At 54.1% G+C, this 26,705-nt stretch overlaps 12 protein-coding genes across 12 annotated transcripts; 5 read left to right on the top strand and 7 right to left on the bottom strand.

The window, feature by feature from the left end:
* Positions 1–47: 47 nt before the first annotated feature.
* On the bottom strand, positions 48–1,906 carry KRP23_3925 (Methylmalonic aciduria type A-like protein, mitochondrial; the record flags this gene model as incomplete). The annotated part of the gene is made up of 9 exons (XM_067888840.1): positions 48–52; positions 208–244; positions 319–407; positions 501–633; positions 698–790; positions 861–939; positions 1,007–1,358; positions 1,433–1,654; positions 1,753–1,906. 9 exons carry the CDS (start codon positions 1,904–1,906, stop codon positions 48–50), a joined length of 1,164 nt encoding a protein of 387 aa, XP_067748043.1.
* A 280-nt stretch (positions 1,907–2,186) lies between these two features.
* Positions 2,187–2,822, top strand: KRP23_3924 (uncharacterized protein; the record flags this gene model as incomplete). The annotated part of the gene is made up of 1 exon (XM_067888839.1): positions 2,187–2,822. One exon carries the CDS (start codon positions 2,187–2,189, stop codon positions 2,820–2,822), a length of 636 nt encoding a protein of 211 aa, XP_067748042.1.
* Positions 2,823–3,672: 850 nt separating this feature from the next.
* KRP23_3923 (Mitochondrial substrate carrier family protein B) lies at positions 3,673–4,815 on the bottom strand (the record flags this gene model as incomplete). Its single annotated transcript, XM_067888838.1, has 1 exon — positions 3,673–4,815. The coding sequence occupies one exon, from the start codon at positions 4,813–4,815 to the stop codon at positions 3,673–3,675; it is 1,143 nt and encodes a 380-aa protein (XP_067748041.1).
* A 191-nt stretch (positions 4,816–5,006) lies between these two features.
* On the top strand, positions 5,007–9,257 carry KRP23_3922 (uncharacterized protein; the record flags this gene model as incomplete). Its single annotated transcript, XM_067888837.1, has 2 exons — positions 5,007–6,840; positions 7,819–9,257. The coding sequence occupies 2 exons, from the start codon at positions 5,007–5,009 to the stop codon at positions 9,255–9,257; spliced, it is 3,273 nt and encodes a 1,090-aa protein (XP_067748040.1).
* Positions 9,258–9,285: 28 nt separating this feature from the next.
* On the bottom strand, positions 9,286–11,210 carry KRP23_3921 (TBC1 domain family member 19; the record flags this gene model as incomplete). Its single annotated transcript, XM_067888836.1, has 4 exons — positions 9,286–10,116; positions 10,184–10,413; positions 10,488–10,570; positions 10,636–11,210. 4 exons carry the CDS (start codon positions 11,208–11,210, stop codon positions 9,286–9,288), a joined length of 1,719 nt encoding a protein of 572 aa, XP_067748039.1.
* Positions 11,211–11,323: 113 nt separating this feature from the next.
* KRP23_3920 (Toll-like receptor 2) lies at positions 11,324–12,884 on the top strand (the record flags this gene model as incomplete). The annotated part of the gene is made up of 7 exons (XM_067888835.1): positions 11,324–11,496; positions 11,568–11,633; positions 11,701–11,769; positions 11,840–11,908; positions 11,980–12,039; positions 12,120–12,810; positions 12,882–12,884. 7 exons carry the CDS (start codon positions 11,324–11,326, stop codon positions 12,882–12,884), a joined length of 1,131 nt encoding a protein of 376 aa, XP_067748038.1.
* A 774-nt stretch (positions 12,885–13,658) lies between these two features.
* KRP23_3919 (1,3-beta-glucanosyltransferase gas4) lies at positions 13,659–15,185 on the bottom strand (the record flags this gene model as incomplete). The annotated part of the gene is made up of 1 exon (XM_067888834.1): positions 13,659–15,185. One exon carries the CDS (start codon positions 15,183–15,185, stop codon positions 13,659–13,661), a length of 1,527 nt encoding a protein of 508 aa, XP_067748037.1.
* Positions 15,186–16,264: 1,079 nt separating this feature from the next.
* KRP23_3918 (1,3-beta-glucanosyltransferase GAS5) lies at positions 16,265–17,935 on the top strand (the record flags this gene model as incomplete). Its single annotated transcript, XM_067888833.1, has 1 exon — positions 16,265–17,935. The coding sequence occupies one exon, from the start codon at positions 16,265–16,267 to the stop codon at positions 17,933–17,935; it is 1,671 nt and encodes a 556-aa protein (XP_067748036.1).
* A 111-nt stretch (positions 17,936–18,046) lies between these two features.
* On the bottom strand, positions 18,047–18,973 carry KRP23_3917 (uncharacterized protein; the record flags this gene model as incomplete). Its single annotated transcript, XM_067888832.1, has 1 exon — positions 18,047–18,973. The coding sequence occupies one exon, from the start codon at positions 18,971–18,973 to the stop codon at positions 18,047–18,049; it is 927 nt and encodes a 308-aa protein (XP_067748035.1).
* A 385-nt stretch (positions 18,974–19,358) lies between these two features.
* On the bottom strand, positions 19,359–20,949 carry KRP23_3916 (putative chromate transport protein; the record flags this gene model as incomplete). Its single annotated transcript, XM_067888830.1, has 5 exons — positions 19,359–20,010; positions 20,075–20,354; positions 20,424–20,550; positions 20,624–20,706; positions 20,775–20,949. The coding sequence occupies 5 exons, from the start codon at positions 20,947–20,949 to the stop codon at positions 19,359–19,361; spliced, it is 1,317 nt and encodes a 438-aa protein (XP_067748034.1).
* Positions 20,950–22,044: 1,095 nt separating this feature from the next.
* Positions 22,045–23,619, bottom strand: KRP23_3915 (Phospholipase D alpha 1; the record flags this gene model as incomplete). Its single annotated transcript, XM_067888829.1, has 1 exon — positions 22,045–23,619. One exon carries the CDS (start codon positions 23,617–23,619, stop codon positions 22,045–22,047), a length of 1,575 nt encoding a protein of 524 aa, XP_067748033.1.
* Positions 23,620–25,776: 2,157 nt separating this feature from the next.
* Positions 25,777–26,535, top strand: KRP23_3914 (uncharacterized protein; the record flags this gene model as incomplete). The annotated part of the gene is made up of 1 exon (XM_067888828.1): positions 25,777–26,535. The coding sequence occupies one exon, from the start codon at positions 25,777–25,779 to the stop codon at positions 26,533–26,535; it is 759 nt and encodes a 252-aa protein (XP_067748032.1).
* Between the last annotated feature and the right edge of the window lie 170 nt (positions 26,536–26,705).

Here is a 26,705-nt window from a genome sequence, read left to right as displayed (position 1 = left end):
TCTCATTGAAGCTGAGTTGTGTGCCCTTCAAGTTCTCTCGTGTTACGCTATGCTACAGCAGCAAGAGCAAATCTCAGCACCACGCCAGAAAACCAAGCGACAGGGTAGGACCCGCAAGCTAGCAACAGCGACCACTGCCGCCACAGGAAGCGCCAAAGCGTCGACACTCGGACTCCCAATGCTGTCTACGGAGCAGATGCCACCCACCTCGTCCATCTATTAAACCGGCCGACACAAGACACCACTGGCAGACAGAAATTAACTTACACGTTGCACTCAACTGTACAATTATAACATCAAGCAATGCGAAGTACATACAACTCTTCCATTCAGTAGAGCATTTGGCCCGCCCTGAACACTGTTCTTGGATGCACGCACGCTTCGTCGGTTTGATCGACTAGGCAACTCTTTCACAGTCGTTTTCAACGTTCACTCCTCTTGCTGAGACTTTAGAAATAGTTCCAGCACGGTTGCAGCTGCAGAGCGAGGGCTAACAAAACCGTGAACCAGATCCTCCTTCATCTTGTCAGCTTTGTGCCGAACTGCCGCACTGCGTGACACCGAACGCATGAGCTGCTCGTTCAGCTGGTTCCACATCCACTTTGAGCTTTGGGCGTTGCGCTTCTGAGCGATCTATTGGAAGAAGGGTGTTAGCGGCACACTTCCAGCACTTTTGCGTGAACAGTTAGTTAGTTACCTTGTCGAGATCGCCCATTGTCGTGCGGTATTCCTCAATAACAGCCCACACCTTGTCAATGCCCTTGTTTTCCAAAGAGGAAATCATTTTTACCTACACAGCACTGAAGTTAAGACAACTCACAACATTCACAGTCATCGAAGGAATCGAGGTAAAATCTCACCTTCGGTTCCCAATCGGCATCTTTCCGACGGATAAAGTGCATGGCGTGCATGTAGTCCACGGCGGTATGTTTCGCGGGGCTAAAGCGCACTTGTTAGCGTACAATCGCTCACTCGAAGAAAAGCGCAGAGTCACAACAAGACATACCCTGCTAGCTCCCCATCAGCCTTGTTAACCACCACAATGTCGGCAATCTCCACAATGCCCTTCTTCTGACCCTGCAACTCGTCGCCACCTGCAGGAGGCACCAGCAGCATCACCATGTCCACGGTATCATCAATAACGATCTCCGACTGACCCAAACCGACACTCTCCACGAGGATGATGTCGTATCCGCCGGCCTCACAGAGCAGCACGATGTCGTTCGTATGCTGCGCTACGCCACCGAGCGTGCCACGCGTCGGCGACGGGCGCACGAACGCGTTTGGGTCGTTGGACAGCTTCTCCATGCGGGTTTTGTCTCCCAGGATGGATCCGCCCGACCTCGACGACGACGGATCTGCCAGCAAGCGACCGCAGCATGTCAATGCCTGGAGGAAGCGCCATGCAGAGCACCACACTTCGATAGCGTACCGATAGCCAACACCGCCACTTTGTGACCCTGGGCGGTGAGGAGCTGTCCCAGCGTCTCGATAAAGGTGGACTTGCCGGCACCTGGAGGCCCAGCGATACCGAGTCGGAAGGACGTGAGCCCCGCCGAGTCCACGTGCGTGGGCTTCAAGGATCGGCGCTGGGCCAGCACGCTGTCCAGCAGAAGCTCCGCCTGTTCCTCGTCGCTCTTGAGCGTCGACTCCACTGCCATCAAGGTCAAACAGCAACAGCACAGCCGAAAACCCACGTCACTCTACCAGCCAAAGTGGCGCCAGTCAACTTCAAGCTGGCGTCTCTCGTACCCAACGTGATGGACCTGCTGAGCGCCGTGCGGTTACCGTCCAGCACGCCGTCCGCTAAACGCTGCGTCTTTGGCTGCATCTCTCTCGTAGCACCTGGCAGCAGCGCCGACCAGCGTCTGGCTGCGGCGCGCTGTCCCACCGCCACTCGCCTCATTTTCGCGTTTTCGATACCCTATGTTGAACTTGCCATGCGGGACAGCAGGTGTATTCCGTTTGGAGAGAAATGGTGTGTGTCACACATCGCTAGGGTTTAGGAGTCAGTTACATTAGCAAACGCTCCCCACTTGCCTTTAGTATGAGACCCATCCGGTCAGCACAATTGGGCTTCATTCCACGAACGAACGGTGCATTTGACCTGAAGCGAGGAAGCGCGCACTTGCACCCCCCTCGGTTTCCAGCAGCAGCAGACCCTCTCTCGGGCGTCAATCACCACCATGGGACAGGGATGGTCCCATAACGGCATGCCCGGCGGCGGGGACTTCTACGGCTCCCCCATCTACGCGACCAGCCTCAGTCACGACCGGCAGACGGAGGTCCGAGTAAGTGGCGACTCCGACACGGTGCAGGTCGGCCCGCGCGCGCAGCTCCCGTACCTGGAGACGCCCGGCATGCGCAGACAGGACTTCTTCCGACGGTTAGGCCTCATGGTCAAGACCCGCGGCAGCCGGATCACACAGAACGCAGAGGTCGTGGTCACGGACTTCTACAGACTAGACGGCAAGCGCTTCGTGCCGCGAGATCACGGTCAGGGCGGGCAGCCCACGAACTGGCACGGACTCAAGGGACCGGCCGAGGCCAGCTGCGGCCTTCGCGTCGGGGACACGCTCTACGCGATCAACCACCGACTGGTCATGAACAAATCGAGGGGGCAGGTGCTCCGGCAAATTAATTCACAACTCGAGAAGGGCGACGGCGCGACCGTGGTACTCACGTGGAAACACACGGAGGAGGTGGAGGTCGTCTCCTGGGAGAACGAGCTGTGCATGCCGCCGCCCGAAGGCGTCTACACACAGATGGAGAATGAGTGGGGGCCCGCGCGACCCAGCAAAATCTCCTCCGTTTCAATCTAGCAGCCAAGCCTGTTCCTCCCCCATATTTGAGCGAGCACTACCACCATCACAGGCACCAGCAGCAGTCCAGCCCCACCAACGAACGACACTCCAAGTTTTAACTTTTTCTTTTTCAACGGCGTCTTCTTCTTCTGCCGTGCCCGTCCACCAGAATACGGAACGGGCTTGCAGACACGCGCATATGCAGTTGCTTCGGCCAAGAACAAGCGACCGCTGCGACTGATCGCTAGGACTGGCGATCGGGTAACATGTTGTGATCGAGGTGACCACGACCGGCAGCGAGCACTGCGATCTGTCCACGACCGCGTGCTGCACACGAGCCAGCTGACAAACAGCAAAGGAGGGACAGGCTCAACACGAGGTTTGGCTAGCTATTCGTTCGGTCTTCTTAGTCTATTTAGTTTGCATTTTATTTCGAAGGACGCTTTGTCACTGCAGACGTCCACAGCCCGTTGTTCGCTGCTCCTTCCGCTGGAAGAGGGAGACATGCTGCTGCTGCGATAGCGTACAATACTGTTCTGTCACGCTCACAATATCACGCTCAACTTCTCAAGAGTATGAATGCCGTTCCGTTTGCTGTGTAGGTGTTGCTCTGTCGCGTTGGCGTGTGGATCCATTTCGCAGCGTCGTGAGGCTGATGTTGGTGCCTGGCATCATGGGATCTAATATCAACAAACCGTCCTTTGACGAACACCAACTTCGCTTCCTGAAAACGCTCTTGTCTGCACCAGAACGTTATGTGCCACCCACGTGCATCGCAGTACAGTATTATTTAACGGAAAAGGTCAGTCGGAAGTTATCCACCGGACGACCAGAGCTCTAGCCTTTCCTTCTTCTTTACTCCTTGAGTCTAATCCTCCACTGTCAGGAGCTTTTTAAGTCGCTCAAACGTGCCGAAGGTAATGCCCACCATGGGCACAACCTTCATGAGTTCCGGCGTCAATCCGCGATAGAACCCGCTAGCACCCTGTGTCCGGAACAGCTCCGACGCAATGCCCGAGGGCGTCGGCCTAATCCCTGCGCTCTCTGCGTGAATGGCCGAGATTTGCAATCGGCGGCGCACCACGTCGATCGGGAACGTCACCAATGACGATGCGATACCGGCAGTTCCGCCGCACAGCAGCGTGTCTGTCACGCTCAGGTGTGAACCGTCGTGCATCTCGGCAGCCTGTTCTCTTTCGACGCCTGTAAGTCCCGAGAGTACCTGACTTCGACGGAACGACCGCGCGTATTCCTTGAGCGATTCGTAGAGCGTGAAATTGATGGCCAGGTTGGGGACCGTGACCATGAGTGTAGCGCCCATGCCGCGGTACAGTCCCAGCACGCCCTCCTCGGCGCTAATACGCTGCACAGCGTGGCGAATGCCTGTGTAGCGGATATCTGTATTAAGCTGAGTCGCCAATCGGGTTCGGATGAGATCGATCGGGTAGCAGGCCACCGTGGCCGTCGCGCCGGCCAGCGCGCCCGAGACGAACATGGTGGTCCACGAGTTCTGGGTGAATGCCGGGTGGTTCTGCGCGATGATACCATTCTTGACCATCTCAAAGGTGAAGAAGTTGACCGCCGAGTACGGGAAGCGATGGAGTACACTGGCCCCGTTCCCTTTCCAGAAGGCCAGCGCACCCTCATTCTTGAGCACCTTGGTGAAGGCGCTGCCCACCGTGGGCGAGAAGCGGTCGGTGTGGCGCGTGGACACCATGCTATGCACCTGGAAGAGGATCGTGAGTCGGCTGAGCGGCGCGGTGACCGTCTTGCCGACGCTTCCCGCCACACCGCCAGCGAAGAGAACGCTGCCGTGACGCATCAGCTGCTTGACCGCATCCTGGTGCACCAGCTCCACGTCCACGTCGTCCGTCTCCGTGCACAGGTCGCCCGTGTCGCCGAAGGACACGACGCCCGTCGTGTGGCGCCGCAGCGTCACGCGCACCTCGCGCTCCGCCGGCGGGAAGGGCAGTTCATCCCCCTCCCGGTTGATCGTCGGGCCGCGAGACATCTGGGCTAATAGCCACCCGGTCGCTGCTTGGAGGAATATCTCTGAGGTTTCGCCTGTGTCACATTCCCCTCACTAAGTTCGACTGATGTGGCACACCCTAATACTCCGTCCGAGTGACACCGAAGGTATAATGCCTCCCACAAGGTCAAACCACCTTTCACCCTCTGGACACCACCAAGCGCGCGCTCACGATGGACATGCGCTCCAAGGCGTACCCGGCGCTGCCGGAGGGGCGCGGGCTGCGGCTGGTGCTACCGCGTGTCGGAGATCTGCGCTTCCGTCCGCAGGTGCCGGCGGTCTTCGCGCAGAAACTGTACATTCACGCGGACCCGCGGCGCCGCTTCTGGTACGCGCGCTTCCAGCTCAAGCGCAAGTTCATCATCATGTCTACGCAGGGAGATCTGTACGCCAAGAGCAGTATCTCTACCTTCACGATGGCTGACCTGCCAAAGGGAAACGTGCTCAATATGCCTCGCGTCGTGCGCGGCGACCTCGTCAAGGTGCTGGACCTCGTGCAGTGCTTCCGCAGCGAAGGCCAGCGCTGGGAGCTCGTATTCACGCGTTGGCGCAACGGCATGGAGACGTGGCTGCCTCTCGAGGTGGTTCAGCTCTTTGCCTCAAATTTGCTGCAGGAGTTCTATGTTAACAGCATCAACTCTTGGGCTTTCCACAGTCGCGTACAGTCAGGGAACCTCTCAGCGTTTCGCACGGAGGTGGAGATCTGGTTGTTCCACCCGGAGCTGCAGGATTTCTACAAGAAATTGCGTCAGAAGCGATCAGGGGATAATAGGCAGCTGCAGGATCAAGTATCTGTCAAACCGGAGGCTGGCGTATCTGCAAATACTTCACATACACTCCCGCAATCAGCGGCTCAAGCTGCACAACGCACATCCCCATCAGTAGTCGCAAATAGAGACCCGTCAGAAGCAGTGATCCAAGAGTTCGAGCAGCGGAGACTCGCGCTGGAGCGCCAAGAGCAGCTTGACAGAACACGGCGGGATCGATTAGTACAACTTCAGCATCAGCAACACGCTGAACAGCATGCCGAAGATCAACGAAGGTTGGACCGCGAACGAGAAGAGCGACTGTACCGAGATCAGGCATCTCAAGAACGCGAGCGGCGCACTCAACACGAGCGACAACGACAAAAAGCGCATGAGGAGCTGCAAAGAAGGCAAAAGGAATACCAACAGCGGCTTCGGGCTCAGCAGGAACGAGAAAAATTGGCGGAATTACAGCAACAAGAGCAGAAACGATTACAGCGAGCGAAGGAACAGGAACAATTGCGTCAGAGACTTCACCAAGCAACATCTCGTCAGGAGCAGCGTGCACAAAAGCAAACACCTACAAGTCGGAACCCACAGCAGACTTCTACACGAACCCAACTCCGGCACAAGGAGCGGCAACAAAGCAGTGGATCCTGTCCCAAACCACTCCAGCAAAAAGAGCGTACGTCCTCCTCAATCTGGACCAACGGTGGCGATGATGAATACATTCCACCGGAAGGAAGTGAGAGTGAGGATAGCGATGTTAGCGTTGACAGTGAATCGAGTGTGGATAGCTTAGGCACCCGAAAACGGCGTCGCAAGCGATTATTGTACTCACAAGTGGAGGTCGATGATGAAGATGACGACGACCTTCCGGACTTATCGCAACCTCTTCCTAGTTCTCGTCGACGAAAAGTTGCCGTTGACAGCAGCGAAGACGAAGCCCCTGTCCGCAAGGCTACACGGACAAGTAAGAAGCGGAAAAGGCACCAACCTAGTCCACCCAAGGAAACTGGAGGGGCCAGTGGCAATGTTCAAGTTGACCTCACGCAGCTATCGGACGGTGATGAAGAAGTAGAGGATAACGCTCTGGAGATGCCAACGTCAATGCCAGGGATCACGATCGATCATGCTGGCGAAGAAGATGGCAAGGGTGATGGTAATGACAGTAAGGTGTGCGCCGAACTTGTCGATGCCGATGCTGACGCCGACGATCATATGGACTTTGAGCCATCGATGATAATCGGCGAAATTCGATGTGGGTGCGGAGCTACATCCGTTGGTGGATACCGCGGGCAATGGTTGCAATGCTGGAAAGAGGATTGCGGTGTTTGGGAGCATGCCGACTGTGTGGGATTTTTGACAAATTTTGAGAGCTACCCACCCCCGAAGTATCTTTGCACTCGTTGTGATCCTGAAGCGTACTTAACACGCTGTGTAAAAGCCTCTCAGCGAATACTGGATTGGTTATTTCAATGCTGCGACAGCAGGAACCTGAAACAGTTAATGGAGCTGCTTGAAGACAACACGGGAGCAACGAACATCCCCGCGGATTGGAAAAATGAGAATTACGAAAACAGGACCCTGGCAATGCATGCTGCGAGGAACGGACTTGTCAAGTGTTTGAGCTACCTGCTAGACGAGCGTAAAGTCGACATTTTTGCTACAGATGTACACAGTCGCAATGCTCTGCACCACGCCGCATTGGGTGGGTCAGTCGGTTGCTGTCGGGTTCTTCTGAAACATGATAGAAAATTGCTGCTTCATCAAGATTTGCGGGGGTGTATGCCTCTTCACTGTATGCTACAATCAGCAAAAGCTAACCGCCTGTGCCTTCCCTTCATCCGGGAAGACGCAGCATTAGTGGGGATGGCTGACTTGAACTCCAACTTCCCGATACATTACGCCTGCCAGGCTGTCAACGGATATTCCGTAAAGATCTGTCAGATGATTTTTGCTGCTCAGCCATCAATGCTTCAGGAGAAGTCCAGCGAGGGTTTATATCCGTTGATGATCTTGTGCAAAGCTGCTGGTGTTGCCGCTACGAGTCGAAATCCCGAAATGACCAAAAACGCGAAGGATATTATCGCGCTTTCGCTCGACATTGACGTATTTGGAGACTGCTTGAACCAGAAGGCAGCTAACGGGTGGTCTCTGCTTCATTTTGCTGCTGCGGCGGGCAATCATGAACTGGTTACACATCTTTGCAATATCGGGCTCTTTGATGTGCATCAAGTGGTAAAGGAGACTGGCCAAACTGCTTTGCACATTGCAGCCCAGGAAAACCATCCGTTATGTGTCCGTGCGCTTCTGCTGGAGGGATTTAATGTTGTAGCGAAAGATTCAGGCGGGTGGATTCCAGTGTTGTACGCCGTGGACGCAACGTGCATCCAAGAGTTCATGCATCACAAACTGACAAAGCAACTTTCGAGGTTGCACCGAATGGAGGGTAAATATCAGCAGAGAGGGCTTGTTCGTCGGTGGCAGCGATGCGTAGCACGGGACCCGACCTGTTTTGACATTTTGAATGATTGGTGCCAGAGTGATACCGAGCGGATAGAGCGAATGGAAGGACTTTTGCTCTCAAACCCTTTCCTTCTTCGCCTTGACAACAAGATTGAGTATGTTTGGGCATACATCATCCCTTCTATCAAGAAAATTCATGGGCAAATCTCGATTGGCGTTGATAACGGAAAACCAAGTAGCGAGCAACATTCGGGGATGCAGACTAAAAAGCTAGCGTTTGTTTTTTCGCGTGCAAGTGGATGCTTCTGGAAACAGTTTGTTGGCATGGGTAAGATGCTGGAGCCCGAAGATTTTCGTTTCCCCATAGTCTTCTCCATCGAGCGGGCTGGTGCAAACAGCCAAGGCGTTGACAATCGTGAAAGCAACTTGAAGCTTGTCCTGATTCGGTTGGCAGCGGGGTTGTTCAAAGAAGTGCCCGGTTTGCTGGTACGTGGATCTAGTAGCGATTTGGAGAGTAATCCACTATCGTCTGAAAAGGAAAAGGTGTCGACTCAGTTACTCGGATACTTCTTGCTAGGCGAGCTGGTTGCACACTTTGTGCTGTATAATGTGCCTCTAAGCGGGATATTAGACTTCGCGCCGACATTTTTGCGGTGCATCGGCTGCAAAGGAAAGTACAAATTTGCCGATGACGAGCCTTGGGAGACTGCAGGGCGCTCGTTTGCCGCAGGCTTCGAGGCTGTGTTGCCAGCCACGCTAGAACTTTTTCACGGAGATGCTCTTCGCGTGCTTTTTAACGGCCCGGAGACGCGTCTTAATGCCCTACAGATCGATTGGAGCACTGCGGTGGACTGGAAAATTTGCGGACCTGAAGCTATGGGGGGCAACGACATTGAAAGCGCAAAAGTGTGGTTGCCCCGCTTGATGAATGAACTGGTCGAGGAGGAGCAGCAACTGCTTTTGCTGTTCATGACTGGCACATACCAATTGGTGAACGAGCGCTTTTTTCGATCAGAAGGAGAATTCGATCGAATTACTATCGCATCATATCCGGAGACTGACAATGTCCTCGACCACGACATGCTGTATCCGACGATGGAGCACAAACCGGATGTATTACGCCTCCCATCGTACTCGAACTATGGTGCGTTCAAGAGAGCGATGCTAACTGTTATTCGGCACGTTGACCAAGCCTTTCTGCCAGAGTAAGTCTGTGTGCGAAACTATTGTACTATGGTTATTGGAGTCCAAATAGGTAATCCTGCAATAGAGTGACTACGGGGATATCTATAAGCTCGGCAAAGAGTTCGTCGGCTTCTTCGCGCGTATTAACAAGCTCCAGTTCACTTGCTCTGAAGTGGAAGAGTGCAGCAGCAAAGATGGCAAGGAGCTCCAGTGAGTCGTAGCCAATGACGCGATCCCAGAGGAGAAGCACCTGGTCGATGTCCAAAACACCTGAGAAGGCACTCTGAATCCACGGGAAGGCGATATCCAGTGGTTTGAGGCCAATATTTATGAGATGGAAGACGGCGGCGGGACTAGAGCGCACGACAAGATCTTCAAACGCCTTGCAAAGAGGTAGAATCGTTCCTCGCTCGGTGCGGATTGCATTCAGCTTGCTCCAGTATCGCGTGTACAATTCGCGAAAGACGTAGTAGATCTCAACAGGATCCGCGTAGAGGTAAGCGAGTGGGGCCATGTACATCACGAGACCACTGAAAGGCAGCACTCCGTTTGGTGGCAATCTTCTGTCGGTGTCATCAGCCGCAGTTCCATCCGGTTGAAAACCCGATGCTTGCAGAGGACCTGCTTCCGACAACGAGCAGTGTACAGCACCGTTGACTTGCAAGGCGTGCTCTTTCACGTACGTATCACGGGTGAAAGCCATGAGCACGCTCTCGAGGTGATCTTGGAAAACGAAGTAGTCCGAGCTGTCGATTGTCTGTTGGAGATCAAGCAAATACATGCCGTCCGTGAGGTACGTCCACTGGGCGGCTTGGCTTTTCAAATACTCGAAGTAGCTCCGATCCTGCGCGGTGATAGGTATGGATAGAACTTGGCGCCAAATCTAGCAGTGCACAAACGGCACGGTTTGGTTTTGATTTTCGTGACCAACGACGCGAGTCACGGCTTACCTGAGGACGCAAGCTGACCGGGCAGCCCGTTTTCGAGTACTGGCGAGCCATTGATACGCTTTGATGCGCCAGCACAAGATCGCCAACGCGGTTTTTCTCGGCGAGGAAAGCATTCCTCTGCGCTGGTAAGAGCTCATCCAGTCCGATTTGACCGCATTCTGGAGCAAGCTCGGTAAACAACCGTCGATACTCAGGGAACGGCGCGGAATAGAGTTGCAGCTGGATGGAGCCTGTACGAAATCAGTAATACATGCAACCTGTGAGGATGTCATCTTGGCTTTGCCGGGGGAGTAAGCATGCGCACCCCAAGCGTCGGTGGCTGTGTCTGTCGGCTCATGCAGCCTGTTAGACGGCTCAATGACCTGCAGTGAGCGTAGCAAGTCGTTCCTAGCCAGAAGCGAGGCTGTCAACAAGAAGGCATCCAAGCAGTAAATGTAAAACGGCAGGCGTACCCATCGTAAAGAAATCGTGCTGCGAGGACTTTGTTGGGCTTGCTGGGTTTCGTGCCCTCGGCTTCAGCGGCGGGAGGTCCAGCTGCCTGTCCGTCGTCTCGTGCTGCAGCCTCGGTCATGATGACCTTGGGTGCTACAAATGGCCTCCCCAGCTCCTTTGCGACCTTCAGCATCTCGTCGCTCGTGATCTTCTCCCAGTTGTCGCGTGCCGCTCGAACGACGTCGAGGCTGCAGCCGTTCGCGGTCTTCGTCTCCGGCAGCAGTCGCCCGTCGTCTGTCGTCTGTGTCACCTGCTTCTTAGACGCTGCAGCCACCGTCTGCGTGGCCTCGCAATGGAGGTCGATCACCGTGCGCTTGATGAGCCCCAGGAGCCCCGTCTTCTCCAGCAGGCAGAACATGAGCGGGCTCTCCAGCGTCGTCGAGGGCCGCACCTGGTCCACTGAATACTGCGGCTGCGCGAGCTCCGTCTTAATGACGTGCTTCCACTCCTTCACCTGATCCAGCGCCGCCAGTCGCTCCGTGAGGAACAGCGCTCGCTCCTCGAGCCCCATGTCATCGCCGTAGCGCAGCGCCATCGTTCACTTCAAGGTGCATCTAAAAGTAACGGGTATTCAGCTCCGCCAATCAAAAGTCTCCATTAGAACCCATACAAACGCCAAGTCTAGGATAAGTCCCGATCTTCCCTTCGATGAGCAGCTCCATGAGGTTCCTGACGCTGGCGGCGCTGGCGCTGGCCCCGTCGCGAGCGTTTTTCTTCCACGACCCCAAGATTCGTGGTGATGCGTACAGCTACAAGGGCGACGGAGACGCGCTGGACCGCCCCGAGAGCCTCTTCCAGCCGGATGACACCTTCACTGACGTGTGCGTGGGCCGAAAGAGAGAAAAGCATAGGAGGCAGTGGAGATTGACGTGTTGCTATTGCTACTGGGCAGCACGCTGGAGAACTGGGATCTGAGCGACATTGGAAGGCTCAATCTGCCGCACTCGATCCAGAAATTGTACGATGGCAAAGCTGAATTTGTACGCACAAACCCTGTTTTGCTGATTTGTGACATAATTTTGCAGGAGCCTCGTCAAATGCAACCTGGCAGCCATCCCAGACGAAGTGCGCGCGTTGGAGAACTTACAGCAGCTGTACGACTGTCGGTTTGTTGCTGGAGCGTGCAGCACGAATCTAATGTGGAGGTGGTGATTATGGTGACAGAAACCTGGCAGAGAACCGACTGGGAGCGCTCGGAGGAGACTTTGCAGCTTCCGCGGCTCTTACGCGTCTGTATGTCGAGAACACTGATTCCTCTTATCAAATTCGGTTGGTAGTAGCTGACCTTACTTTTCATCCTGTAGAAACGTCTCGAACAACGCACTTGATGCGTACAATGCGTCGTTTCCGATGCTGACGGCTCTGTATGATTTTCTGTTGTGCCTTACATGAGTCTGCAAACCATTCTGACATTCTATTTTGTGTCCTCTTATGCTTTGGCAAGTGACTTGTCAGCTAATTCTTTGATGACGTTCCCCAACGCAGTCTTTGCGTCACCCCAGTTGGACAGCTTCCGCATTTCTGGCAATGGGTTTGAGATTGCAGCAATGTCGACGGCGCAATATGACTTTTTTGCGGGGCTGTCAGACTTCGAGGCTGGCTTCGCGGATGTGGCTTCGTGCATCGCTGGCTCGCTGGTTTACTTACAAGGAAAGGGTGTATGCCGCTTGGATATTGCGGCAGCAGAAGACCCTGCGATCGTGATGAGAGATCACGGTGCTAACAAGGAAGAGGAAGCCCCCACTCCAATGGCCACCGTAGGAGTGGTGATTCCAGACTTGCCGCTCCCTAGCAACCCGACAAAGAAGTATATCATCGCTGCAATCGTCGTACTGGTGGTCATTGGCATTTTTGCCGGTGTGATCGCACTAATTTCGCTTGGTGTGGTTGGCGGCATCGCGCGTGCAGTCTACGACTATATCAGTAGCTGGCGCCTAAAACGCCATCGCGAGGGCATTCACGAGGACACGCCGTTGTTTTTCGATCAGGCCGCTCGATCTAGCTACCAGAAGGAGATGGCAGCGGTTGACAAGTTGTTCCCCTCGAACGACCCTGTGCTTGTGACGTGGCGCATCGACTATGACAGCGTGACTCTTGTGAAAAAGATTGCTCAAGGCGCGTTTGGCGAGGTGTGGGTAGGCCAATACCGCAATTCCCGAGTAGCTGTGAAGCGCCTGATTCAGGAGCAAGTGTCGTTGGCTTCCAGTGAAGACTTTTTGCGTGAAGTTAAACTGATGGCGTGGCTGGAGCACCCGAAGATTGTCCAATTCGTGGGTGTGGCGTGGACCAAGCTGGTTGATATGCTCGCGGTGATTGAGTATATGGATGGCGGGGACCTGCGTACGCTGCTGGATAAGAAGTCTCCCACGCGGCTTCCATGGCAAGAGGGTGGGCAGAAGTTGCAATACGCACGTGACACAATTGACGCCATTGTGTACCTGCACTCCCTGAGCCCTGTCATTATTCACCGTGATCTCAAGTCCCGAAACATCCTGCTGGACTCGAAGAAGGGCGCGAAACTAGGGGATTTTGGCGTGTCCGCCACCAAGCGACCGACTGATATGACTGCCGGCGTTGGCACCACTCGGTGGCTTGCTCCAGAGATCGCACGTGGCGAAGAAAAATACACGGAAGCTGTAGATGTGTACTCGTTCGGTATCATTCTCTCGGAGCTGGATACGCATCAACTACCGTTCGCAGACGCCAAAGCTCGTGGCTCGGGCGCCCCACTCAATGATATGGCTATCCTGCAGGGCGTTTCATCCGGCGAGCTGCAGGTCACACTTTCTGCTGAGTGTCCTCGTAACCTACAAGCTCTCGCAAGAAGCTGCATGAACTTGGATTCTAATCAGCGTCCGACTGCAGCCCAAGTTGCCTACGAGCTGAGGAAGCCAGATCTACTGCTGCGCTAAGGCAAGGTAGCACCAGTGAGAAGATGAAATGCGTGCGATATCCACTCAACTGAGATGTGTTTAAATGCAATCTACCGAATTCGGCAACCTCCGTGGTTAGAAGTGCTAATAGCTGGTGTCTGAGGAGTTGCAATTGGGATCTCTGTTGTCGCAGTCGATGGTGCCAGGGTCAGCTCGTTTGCCGCTGAGGGTGTCGGTGGCACAGTTGTTGTTGCTGCTGCTTCGACGTTGGCAACAAACACTGTGGTAACAAGTTGCGGAGCTGTAGAAGCAAACGAGACCGCCGGCGTCGCTACTGAGCACTGGAAGCGTCCGTCCGTGGACGATGGGCACGCTTCACTCGACACGCTGTCACCTTCCCACTGAAAGTTTCGGGGGTCTGGCGATCCCGAAGGGCAGGTTGACGTCTTGGCATGGTTCGCCGGCACCACGTAGCTGTCCAAGGTCGGCTCGTTCGAGCCATCGTACGCCGCGTACGCCTCCGCGAGGAACGCAAAGTTCGGGAAACGCTCGTACGTGCAGTTCGTGCCAGCGTCCGTGCAATCCTCAGGCGACAGGTAGCCCAGCCCGTAGTTCTGCGGACCGAACGTCGTGAACGGGTACGCGGACGTGGCCATGGAGTTGGCGTTCTCCGTCGAGTACTCGAAGGCGAATCCGCCGGCGAAGTAGTCGCTGTACTGGGCCATGTTCATGAACTCTGCATCGTGGAACGTGCGCTGCGCCTCGAAGCCGTCCACCGTGGGGAAGGCGGGGCTGACGCAACCGAACTCGCTGAGCACGACGGGGATGGAGTAGTCGTAGCTCTTGAAGCTGTCGCGCAGCAGGTTGAAGCCCGTCGCCTTGTCGGGGTCCGAGATGTCGTCGCACTGCACGTACGTGTTGATGCCGTACCACTGCGCGTTTTCGAGCTCGTCGCTCTCGTCAGTGCGGCAGTTGTAGTACTGCGCGTTTTCGGCTCGATCCGTGTCGGCCATGACGAGTCCCATGGGCACCTGGCGCAGGCTGGAGCAGGACTGCATGAAGGCGCGCATGTCGCGCAGGAACTTCTTCTGGCACGGCGCGTTCCACGTCCAGGGGTTGCCTGCGGTACGGTGGTTGATCTCGTTGCCACCGCTGAAGGCCATGACGTTGTCGTAGCGTGCGAATTGCTTGATGATCTTCTCGCCGCGGGTCTTGTAAGACGCAGGGTAGCACGCGGGTGCGGCGTCGGCCGTGATCTCGCAGCCTTCGCAGTTGGAGCCGAGGTCCACGACGACGTAGATGCCCTCGGCCTGCAGCGCGCACATGAAGGCGGAGTGGTCGACGTCCGGGTCGACAGAGTACAGGCGGATGGCGTTGGCGCCAAGCGCCGTGAATTGCGGCAGGTCTCGCTGCCAGATGTGCTGGAAGTCGTCGGAGAAGAGGTCGAGGTTGTTTTGGTCGAGAGTCCCGGCGTTGGGTCTGGGGTAATAGTTGACGCCTCGGATGGGGAAGTAATCGCCGGTGACGGAGTCGAAGAAGCGGTTGCCCTTGATGATGAGAGGGTTGGTTGCAGTTGTGGCTTCTAGTAGCAGGGATAAGCCTGCTACGACTATTGAAACTTTGGGAAGGTTTGGCATCGCTGTGTGTTTGTGTCAGCAGTTTTGTTGGTAGTTTGAAGAATGAGCTGATCCAAGTACGATTGGAGTTGAAAGAGCCTAGCCGTCATGGGAAGGCGGAGATTTGCATTTGCAAGGTTCTGCCCAGAACTAGCGGCATTTGCTTCTCAGCGATAGCCCCCCCCCCCCCCCCCCCCCCCCCCCCCTCCCATTTTTCCGATGAACGGGGATTTTCGTGTAACGCCGCCGTGGTGCAGGCGCTTGATCTGCTGGCACACACGGCACCATTCGTTGTCATCGTCTCGAAGCCAAAGCCTTGAAGGGGGCCAAAGCCACAGGCTACCGGTATCCGTACGTTTTGTTGCTCGGTACTGTAGACCCACCCTGGAACGAGCCTTAAGAAGCGCAAGTCTGCGCACTGGGTTTTCAGTTTGGCGAGAGCGATCTCTATACTACGAAATCAGCCATTGTACGCAAAAGCAACTCTTCCTTTTGATGATATGCGCGCGCTTTCCACTGCAGGTACCGCAAAGGCTCCTTGCTTCGTAGGTTACCATGATTCGTGCTAGAAGCTGGCGTTTCCCCTTAGGCAAAGTTCAAGCCCCGTGGCGAAGTACCAAAAGCGCTTTCAGTTGGAAATATCTACACGGGGTACGATTAAATGTATTAATATCACTAAGCTTACAGTGAAATCGTTCCCCAGACCTGGAGTGCAACGGAGAACTTGATCGCATATCGAAACTCCCGAAGAGGAGGTAAAACGTCATTATTGACGTTGTTTTGAAGCAAGACACGGTTGTATATTTTTATGGTCTTGCTCAGTCCTGCACTGTTCTTCGTAACGCAGAGCTTCACCGAAGTAGCCCGCAACTGTGCTTCGGTGAATCGATGCGCCTCCACCATACATACACATCGCAATTGCAACATGCGCTTGTGTGGGCCCGCAGAGAGCACACGAATCGTCGGTTCATTACTGTTCAGAGCGCTCTTGGTCTCACATAATGAGCGTACCTCGGCACCATTGCAAAACCGATCGGCTACACCATTCTCCAATTTCCAGTGAAATACGTACTCCACAGCGTTACCTCTTCCGCCTGAAAATGAAGATCGTGTACACCTGGTGCCTGGTTGCTGCCCTCGCTGCCGGCGCAGTCTCTGCTGAGCGCCAAATCCATTCGCTTCCAGAATTGACTATTCTCACTAACAGCAAACCTCCAAGCGCGAATCCCGAGTCTGCTGACACGTCTACACTCCTCGCCTCAACAAAGTCAGCCTCATCCTCTCAATCCAGCAGCACAACACACAGCACCGATAGTATCACTTCCAGCAATAGCCAGAGTATCGAGAGTAATGACGCTGGCTTTGCCAACACATTCAACCCTCTCATCATCAAGGGCAACCGCTTCTTCGACTCCGTCACCGGCGACTACTTCCCCATCCGAGGCGTCAACTACTACCCCAGACCCAACGCCGGGACTCTCGACCAAAACAACCTCGACCTCTTCTCCGACGACTTCCAGCACATCTGGCAGCGAGACCTGCCGCAATTCACGGCGCTTGGCGCCAACGCCATCCGCCTGTACTCTGTCGACCCGGACGTCGACCACTCCGCCTTCATGTGCGCGCTGCAGGCCGAGGGCATCTACGTCGTCGTGGACCTCGGCTCCAACTGCGAAGGCTGCGAGATCACGGCCGACGCCGCACCCGCGTGCTACCCTGCGTCTTACAAGACCCGCGGCGAGAAGATCATCAAGCAATTCGCACGCTACGACAACGTCATGGCCTTCAGCGGTGGCAACGAGATCAACCACCGTACCGCAGGCAACCCCTGGACGTGGAACGCGCCGTGCCAGAAGAAGTTCCTGCGCGACATGCGCGCCTTCATGCAGTCCTGCTCCAGCCTGCGCCAGGTGCCCATGGGACTCGTCATGGCCGACACGGATCGAGCCGAAAACGCGCAGTACTACAACTGCCGCACTGACGAGAGCGACGAGCTCGAAAACGCGCAGTGGTACGGCATCAACACGTACGTGCAGTGCGACGACATCTCGGACCCCGACAAGGCGACGGGCTTCAACCTGCTGCGCGACAGCTTCAAGAGCTACGACTACTCCATCCCCGTCGTGCTCAGCGAGTTCGGTTGCGTCAGCCCCGCCTTCCCCACGGTGGACGGCTTCGAAGCGCAGCGCACGTTCCACGATGCAGAGTTCATGAACATGGCCCAGTACAGCGACTACTTCGCCGGCGGATTCGCCTTCGAGTACTCGACGGAGAACGCCAACTCCATGGCCACGTCCGCGTACCCGTTCACGACGTTCGGTCCGCAGAACTACGGGCTGGGCTACCTGTCGCCTGAGGATTGCACGGACGCTGGCACGAACTGCACGTACGAGCGTTTCCCGAACTTTGCGTTCCTCGCGGAGGCGTACGCGGCGTACGATGGCTCGAACGAGCCGACCTTGGACAGCTACGTGGTGCCGGCGAACCATGCCAAGACGTCAACCTGCCCAAAAAGCTCCCCGGTGCTAAGTGACTTTACTTGGGAAGGCGACTCGACTGGCAGCGAATCGTGCCCAGCGAAGCCAGATGCCACATACCAGTGCCCAAACCTTCCTTCCTCGAAAGATGGCTCCTTGCACTTAGCTGAAATCAGCTCTGGTAGTGGCGCGGGCTCAAAAACCGTGACGATGTCTGGTGTCGGGTCTGGTTATGATGGAGCTGCCATCAGCTTGTGTGTGTCAGCCATCGCTGCACTAGCGCTCACCCACTAATTCAATCTATGCTTCAGTCAAACTCCTGGATGCACGTACTGTCAAGAAGATAACGCATTAATTATACTTTACGTTCTCTTTGCATTTTTTAAAAGATCCAGACGAGAGAACCTACAAGTAGTATTCCAGCAGAAGTGTAAGCACCAAGTACATGCAACAAACCGCGTGCGAATCGTCAATCGAAGTGACACCTGGGGTCGATCCTGACGAACCGATAGATGTATCATCCTTGTTGGAGCCCGAATACGATTCTGCTTGAGGATCCGACCTAACAACCAAACTCATCTCACGGCAACTGTAGCGCTCGCTCTGCAGACTCAACGTCTTAAACAGCGTGTCGAAATCCAGAGAGTTTGCAGTAGCGCACCCCGTCGCCTTATCGCCTGAGTACTCGATGCCAAACACTGGCTTGTCCTGCTCAATGAACGGCACCAGTGTGTCACACTCGTCGTACTGCACACACTGCTCGTTCACGGAAAAGTCGAAGTCCGACACGAGGTCGGAGATCTGGTCCATGTCGTTCTTGAGGCCGACAGTCAAGTTGAGGCCGTGCGCCGTCGTGGCCAGGAATCTGTTGAAGGCGAGTTGGTCTTCTGCCGTGAGGTCGAACCCGTTGTCGTTGAAGGCGCCGTCCACGTTGTCCGGGTCGACGCCGTCGCAACCCTTCGCCTGCGCCAGCTTCATGCGGTCCGTGACGATCTCGCGCAGTCCCGAGCTGCGGATATCCACCCAACTCTCGCCCTCCCACTCGTCGAGCCGCGTGCCGATGATGTCGGTCGTGTAGCGGTCCTTGTCGGACCGCCAGTCCTCGTATGTGCCAGCACTAAAGTAGCAGATGACCTTGATGCCGCGCTGTTGCAGCTCGGCGATGGTTGCGTTGGGTGTGTCGAACATGTCGATATCGTACATGTCGACGTCGTAGGAGAGGTCTAGTGTGCCGGTGAGTTGGATCTGGTAGGAGGCGCCTGGCGTGGGTTTCCACCAGCCATGAACGTCGCCAAGAAGTCCTAGAAACAGAGAGATAGCGAAACTTTTCATGATTGAGTTGCGTGCGGCAAGCGGGCAATGTGAATATGACTCGTGCCCTCACCAAGACCAGCTCAGCCATCGGTAGCACGTGCGGGGGAGGGAGCCACTAGTTGACACCGGTCCGGTCTGAGCTGATGTGAGCTAGTGGAATAGACACCACCTTCGCCACTTCCAGCTGGAGGACACCCACCCATATGCGCTCTCCGATGTATCATGCCGCCCTCACGCATCTTTCGCCTACATATCAGCAGCAAAGTATGTATGCCTTCCGATGAACACCCCACAATTCAAACCATTCATTGATGTTGATTCAAGCCATTAACACCAATTGCACATGGTATCGCGGCGAGACCTATTGCTGCACCGCTGGAAGTGCCAGCGGCGTTCCTTCATTTCAGCTGCAGAAATCCTTTTGGCCCAGGTCGAACACCTCCGAGGAGAGCAAAAAGCCCAAGATGGCTCCAATGATGATCGCCATCGATGTTGGCACACGAAAAACTCCAACCATTAGAGCTGTGGCCAGACCGACCGCAGCGCTAGCGTTGGTATGCACCGCCTTATCCCAGAGCAAAAAGAAGGAAGCCACGATCAGGCCGGTGGCCGAAGCATTGACACCGGACAAAAAGATCTTGAGGCGCCTGTTGTTGCGTACGCGTTCCCATAGTGGAAGCAATCCGAAGAACAGGACGATACCTGGGCCGAAAAGACCAACGCTTGAAATAAAAGCCCCAGAGATGCCGTAGATGAGTGCACCAAGAAACGCCGAGATATTGAACAGCGGCCCAGGCAAAGACTGCACCAGCGCGAGACCAATTAGGAATTGCTCCTTCGAAACCCATCCCGCCATAACAATGTCGTTCAGCAACATGGGGAGCATCACTTGGCCGCCCCCGAAAATGATCGAGCCGATCCAATAGAAAGTGTAGAATAGCGATAGCAGTGAGTGATCTCCGTCATCTTGTGGGTGATACACTGCAAGCAAAATCAGCACCACCAACCACGAGAGCACAATCAGGACACCAGCAAAAGGATGAATTCCAATTTGCCTGCAAGCAAGACAAAGCTTAAGTTTCGACACCAGCACATCAAAATGAATGGGAAAGCCCCTACCTCTCCAGGTGACTGGATGGGACTCGATCGTTTGTAATTGGAGGTTGCGAGTATCCGCACATCGTCGACAACAAGATCGCAAGTCCGCCAGTGGCCATGACTCCCGGGAAAATAAGAGACGACATGCCTTGCGCGGCCAAAATCACGCAGGCTGAGACCGAGGCTACGAAGCTCTTGGCTATGTCGTCCTCACACGCTTTTTGCCACAGTCGAACCGCTGCGATCACGACGATGGACACCGCAGCCGGGGCCAAACCGGTCAGCCAGATCGGCAAGCCATCTGCGAGCACCAAACCAGTTTAGCTTAGGGCTTTCAGAAGCAATGGCCCTGAATGTCAGTCGTTGTAACCTTGGAGATAGGACCTCGCTCCGAAACCTGCGATCGTCATGGCAATCCAGCTAGGTAAAACCCAGAAGAACAGGGCAATCAGCCCTCCGAGTGGCCCGGCACGGAAGAGCCCCATAGCCGCGATCGTCTGCATCCAGCAAACAACAATATTTGTTACTTCTATCGCTCTGCTTTCCAGCAACGCCGCGGTCGACTCGTACCATGGTCGAGGACGGGCCCGGAATCGCCGAGGCGATCGACAAAACCTCGAGAAATCTCTCATCCGTCAGCCACTTTTGTTTGTCTACATTCACACCACAGCATCCCTCGTTACATGGCGTTTAAAACTGGTGAAAGTTCATCTCAACCTACACACGAATCGGTCGTGGGCGAGAGCGAGATGTGCCGGCGGGCCCCCGAACGAGAGCAAAGACAGCGGAATGACCTCCCGCGGGATCGAAAGAAGCCGTTGGCCGTACGACTCCCCGCGGTGCATCGAGTCCTCGTTGCCCAGCGGTAGCAGCGTCTTCGCCTCCAGGCGGGACATGATCGTTTGTCGAGAAGGATACAGATAGTAAAGTGAAGAGCCGTCCGAGTGATCGTCCAGCAGATCGATCTAATTCTGAACGTAAATGAGACTTTGTAAAAGAGACTTTGGCTTTTGACTAGGGGGTAGCATTATTTGAGGACACTGATCTTCTTGGACGGTGGCACAGTGTTGTGCTCTGCCCGATTTGCATTATACAGCCGCGGGGAAAAACCGAATAAAGCCGCGGTAGCCAAAATAAAGCCGTTGCTGGATCCATATTTTACAAACTCTGACCCCTCACTGAAGCGGAAACCAAGAAGCAAAGAGGCGCTTGAAGAAAGAAATGATGGTCGTCGCTACCGGTAGTGCTGCGCGGAACCAACATGAAGCCACCAACACTGCGAGTTTTACGCCAGGTCATTGTTCGGCAACTTTTTAGAGGTTCATGTATGGAAGTCGATCGGCATCAGTAGAACTACTTCGGACGCTAGATCGCTCGTCAAGGAGTGCGACTGGGAGCTCAAGAACTACTTGCGGACGTCATCAACAGAACGAGTGGAAGAACGTCGTCATCGAACTGGTGGCAGGGCAATGCCAAGACGCTTATCTCATTACCTCGAAAGTGGGTGGGTTGCATCGCGACATCAGTTTCTTCTAGTTTTGTTTCCAGTTCTTGATATTTGCTCCAACAGGAAACCAGAGGGTATTCTTTGATAGTCTCTCCGTGAAAGCTACTGGTCAAAAATAAAAGCGCTGGACAAGCCGATCGGATCTCTTCTTCTTACAGTCACCAAAATGAATTGGATTCGATTCTGTAACCGGGGTTTGCGGTGAAGAATGTTATGTTGTCCTGCCACTCCTGTCGGAACGAGATGATTGAGTTGGCACCTTAGAAACGGTTATTGCTGCGCTCATCGATGTATAAAACCACATGCGTAGTGACCGGATCACACCAACTTCGAGCAGTTCTTTTCAAGATGTCTCCTTTCATTTGTATCTGCTTCCACCTGTGGAATATGTCGTAAGGATTTACCTACCATGGGCAAACTCTTTTCAATACACGAACGGACAGATTGGTACGGCATTGAAGAGGTTGTCTCCAAACTGCAGTTTTTACTCAACCTTTCTCGTGGATCCAGACCCTGAAAAGTTACAAACCTCCTGCGGGTCCACCTGTTCGCGAAAGACATCCACAAATGTGATGTAGTAAGTGTGATCTTTGACACTGAAGTTCGTCAGAATCGTCGATTCATCTTGAGCAGCAACCTTAAACTGGTCCGCTGCATCGATGAATTTCATTGCGGCGAGTTCCTCGTAACTCAGCCGCGTCATCTCCACAAATTTGCGGACGCGCATGTCGCGAGCTAGCTTAAGCACAGTCACTCCATCTGGCGACTCAACTGTCTCGTCGTCAATAATGTTGGCGTTGAGTTCCGAGTCGGACGTCATACTGCGACGATTCCAGTTTGCGGATCCCAATGAAACGTACACATCGTCGATGAGGACCAGTTTAGTGTGGACGTAGATGTCGAGATCCTTCTTAGTGGTGTAGATTTGCACCTTGTTCGGGAACTTCTCCTTCATGGGCCCAATCATCTCGTATAGGTACTTTTCGTATCCTGAGGCCTTGAGAAGAGCGTCAGGTGGCTGTACAAGTACGATGAGACGCTGGATTCTGGGCAGGACTTCCATGAGTGCATCGAGGAGCTCAGGCACGTAGATGAAGTACTGGTCTTCGATATAGATGAAGTTCTTGGCATTTCGGAGCGCTTTGAGACGAGCTTTGAAGAGGGACTGTTCTCCACGTGGCGCGAATTCCTTATAGTGCTTATAGGTACAGCTGAAGGTGCGCACAATTTGGATATTTTGGTTGCCGAGCTTTGACGATGTATTGCTGCTGGCGTAGTCGATCGGCGGCAGCTTCTCGTAGTCCGGATTGTCGAAGCTGAGCAGGTCGTCCTCGAGTCCCTGACACGGTTTGTAGTCTGAGTTCCAGCGCTGGAGGAAATTGTTGGCCACTTCCTTCGATGCCGGCCCGTGGATCCTAAAGTGCGCGTCCATCCATCCCTTGTTGCGAAACGGGATGTTGGCGGCTTCACGGATGGCCGTGTTATTGTGGTAAATGGTGTCCCATCGATCGTTGGTGAGGTCAATGCCGCCAACGTAAGAGATGGGGTGGTCGTCTTTACCAGTCGACTTGTTTGCTGCGATGACAATCGTTTTTTGGTGGTGGGACGATGCAGCTAGCGGAAGTCGGTCGTCGAAGAGGTAGACAGCCTTGGCTCCGTTAACTTTGGACGGTGGGATTTCGTTGATGGCGTCGCGCGCGTTGGTGTTCTGAGACGTGAGAAGAAAATTTGGCCACGACAAGAGGTTGACACTTCCACCACGCTCGACGATGCCTTTGAACATTACGTCAAAGCCTGTCTTGGCGCCTGTAGGGTCGACGTCAGCCTCAAATGGAATGACACAAGTATCCCAGCCTGTATACATGACGCGGTCGCCCTCCTTCGTGGCCGAGAAATCGTCTACCACTGCACTGAAGAATTCGTTTGCCGCAGTGTAAACCGTAACATTGTTGCCGGTCGTGTACGTCTGCAATCCATCACGTGGGACACCCCCGCGCGAGTCGACAATGTCTTCTTCCGTGATGAACCAGTCGGTGGCTTTGAGGAGAGGTTGGATCATTTTGATGTCAGAGCCGTCTGAGAGATCAGCACTGCTACTTTCAGTTTCTCCCGCCTTTGGCGCTTTTAGCGTGCTGGGGTCTGGACCGGATTCGTCGTCGTCACCCCCGAAGAGCGACGAAAACGACCATGCCGTTGAAGGTGTTGGTGCAAGTATCAGCGAACCGACCAAAGCAAGAACAAACTTCGTGTTTCGTCGTGGAGTACGGAGATTCATGTCGCCACGCGTTGTGGAAAGTGTGCTCTCGAGGAGAAAGCGTGAACCGATTGTACATGTACGGGAATTCTGTGTGGAGTACATGTATTGTGTGGGGGCCACTGGAGGTTGTGTCGCTTGGGTAGGAGTCGCGGTGTAGTAGGGAGGAAGATGTTGAATAGCAGTATTAGATACATAGCTCACTGCGCGCTACTCAAGTCCAACGTCATGTACACCCTACGGGGCCCTGGGGCAGCCACGACCTTGGATCTTCACTATCCCGTTATGCATCCCAGTTGGGATGCCATCTCGGCTGTGTTGGCAGCACTGTGAATCATCATGCGGCATTGTCGGATTATGTCTGCCGTGCGCAGACTGGGTGGCATCGCCCTATAGTATTAATGGATGGATGACGTTACCGCCACATACATACTACCTTATAAATATTGTTGTTGAGGGAGAAGCTGTAAGAGATTCCTTCGTTTTCGTAAGATGAATATTGCAGTTTGGGCAACCGCGCCCGCTTATTTTTTCTTTGAATAAAACGTCCACATACCTGTTTGATCACTATGAGGAGCCATCCATCGAGATACTCCACGAAAACCGTAAGCGGCAGCCGGCTACGATAAACGCAACCCGCCTATTAGCCAAAACGGCGTTTGAAGCAACATTGAGTAGCAGAGTACACACAACCGTGACCGAAGTGGAGGGCGGAATCGTTCTCTTTATCGCGATGAACTTCACCTAGCTAGTAGAAATCTGATCTACTTTCGCAATAAATGTCATGTTATACTTCGGTCACCCGTTTTTTTCAAGACGTGTTCTAATCTCTATTCTAGCGTGATTGGGAGTGTGTGAATTGACTCCTGCTGCTCGTACAACTTTTTATACAGCTCGATTTGTGGTGGGGTTTCAGTTGGCTGCATACACTGACTCACCAAGTATCATGTCGTCTAGACTGTCCTTGTACTTTTCTCTTGCTTTCGCGAGCGGGTATACTTGTTCCCAACTCAAATCAGGCGTATTAATACCTAGGCTCTGCGGTGTCAGGCATGGTGGTAGTGGGGCTGTAGACGAGTAGTGTTGCCACTACGGCGTTCAAGATCGACAAGTCGGTTACCGCGTGAACACCGGCAATGAGATCCTGGAAATCAACAGGACCGTCGGCCCAGTCCCCATTGACGAAAAGAAGGGCAAGGGGGGCGATCAAACAATTCAGTGCGGGACCAGCATCGCGCCACAAAAACCACGCGGCCTTGCTTCGGGGGCACCCCGCACGGGTTTGCTACGTCTTCGCGCGCTCGCGCCGGCTCGCCTTAATAATAGTTGGTTGGGGGTACTGTCGCGCCTTGGCTATACCATCTCGATCTCCATAGTTTTTCCCGATCCGCAGCTGCCTTTACTGCGCGATAACACAACGCCTGCTATGTAACAAATATGAAGCTTACATTACCGCGCTCTTATCTGTACTGATGTCCCTGTTCGTGTCGGGTTCCGCTGTGTCCTAGTCAGCTTCAAAGTCAATGTTTTCGATCCTGCACCATACTACACACGCGTTGGCAGTTGTTAATCCTTTAATACAGTAGGAATTCACGGCTCGTCAGTCGGTTGGTCACTTAAAGTGTTTCTTGCATAATCACGTGGTCAGTCATTTGTACAATCATTTGCATAAACAAATTCTTGTCACCTCGCAGTCTATGATAAAGACTCTTTCTTTATCAGTCCATCTTTCCCCATCTTCCTGGGGAGTCTGCAAGGCAGTGTGTACCGTGCCGCACGGACCGTGCGTTCATCGCTGGGAATTCCAGCGACGAACTGATAAGACCGCACTGCGCGGTGGGCAATTTTACCAGATAGATAGAACCTCACTTTAAAATTCGCGTACCAGCCCCAAGCAGTCACAACCTCCAAGAACGAGCGCCTGCCGAAACGCCCGTGCGCTTCTACTACCTCTTGATGCTGATGGTTATCTTCCACGCCAGCGTTGATGCCGCCTCTGCTGCTACAAACTCCAAGCACATCAGGACGACGAAGGTGGCTATTCCTGGCGTTTCCGCCCTGCCCAGTTCGTTTACTGCTGACCAGAAGGACATTCCCTCAAAGAAGTTCCTGAGGGGAAACGACAACGCAGATGACTCAAATGACGAAGAGAGGGCCCCGATTGGAGCACTGCTAGGGGGTGCAGCCCAAATGATGAGCAAGAGAGCGAAAGCGGAGGCGTCAAGTATGAGCTTCGAGGCACTGGTGAAGAAAGGGGTAACCCCGGACGACCTCTTTGCGAAGTACGGCTATAACGAGAATGCTATGCAGGAGAGTTACAAGTACTTCTACAACAAACTACTGCAAAAAGCGGCAGAAACTGGGAAAAAGCCCGCCGACCTCGTCAAAGTATTCGACATAGATGACGGCTTCGAGGTACTGGTGAAGAAAGGGGTAACCCCGGACGACCTCTTTGCGAAGTACGGCTATGAACACCATGGATTGCAGGGTAAATACAACTTGTTCTACAAGAAACTACTACAACAAGCAGCAGAAACTGGAAAAGAGCCCGCCGACCTCGTCAAAATATACCACATAGATGACGGCTTCGAGTCATGGTTGAAGAAAGGGGTAACCCCGGACGACCTCTTAGAGAAGTACAGCTATCACTACTATGGCACGCAGGTTGAATACGAGTCGTTCTACAAGAAGGCAAAGGAGGCAGAAGCAGATAAAGCCTAAGACTAGTTCACGAAGGCCGAGAAGAGCACGTGAAGGGTAAGTCCGCCAGACAGTTTAGGCCCGCCTAGCGGGCTAGACCAAAACTATACTAAGTGGCGTTGTTACTTCGTTGTTAGTGTTTATTGGAATAAAGAGCACTTGAGGAGGAGTCATCATCGGTCAGCAATCGA

Source organism: Phytophthora ramorum (genome assembly GCF_020800215.1).
Source record: "Phytophthora ramorum isolate Pr-102 chromosome Unknown Phyram_PR-102_s0003, whole genome shotgun sequence".
Taxonomy (NCBI): domain Eukaryota; phylum Oomycota; class Peronosporomycetes; order Peronosporales; family Peronosporaceae; genus Phytophthora; species Phytophthora ramorum.
The sequence above is the reverse complement of the archived record's forward strand: the minus strand, read 5'-3'. Positions and strand labels throughout refer to the sequence as shown.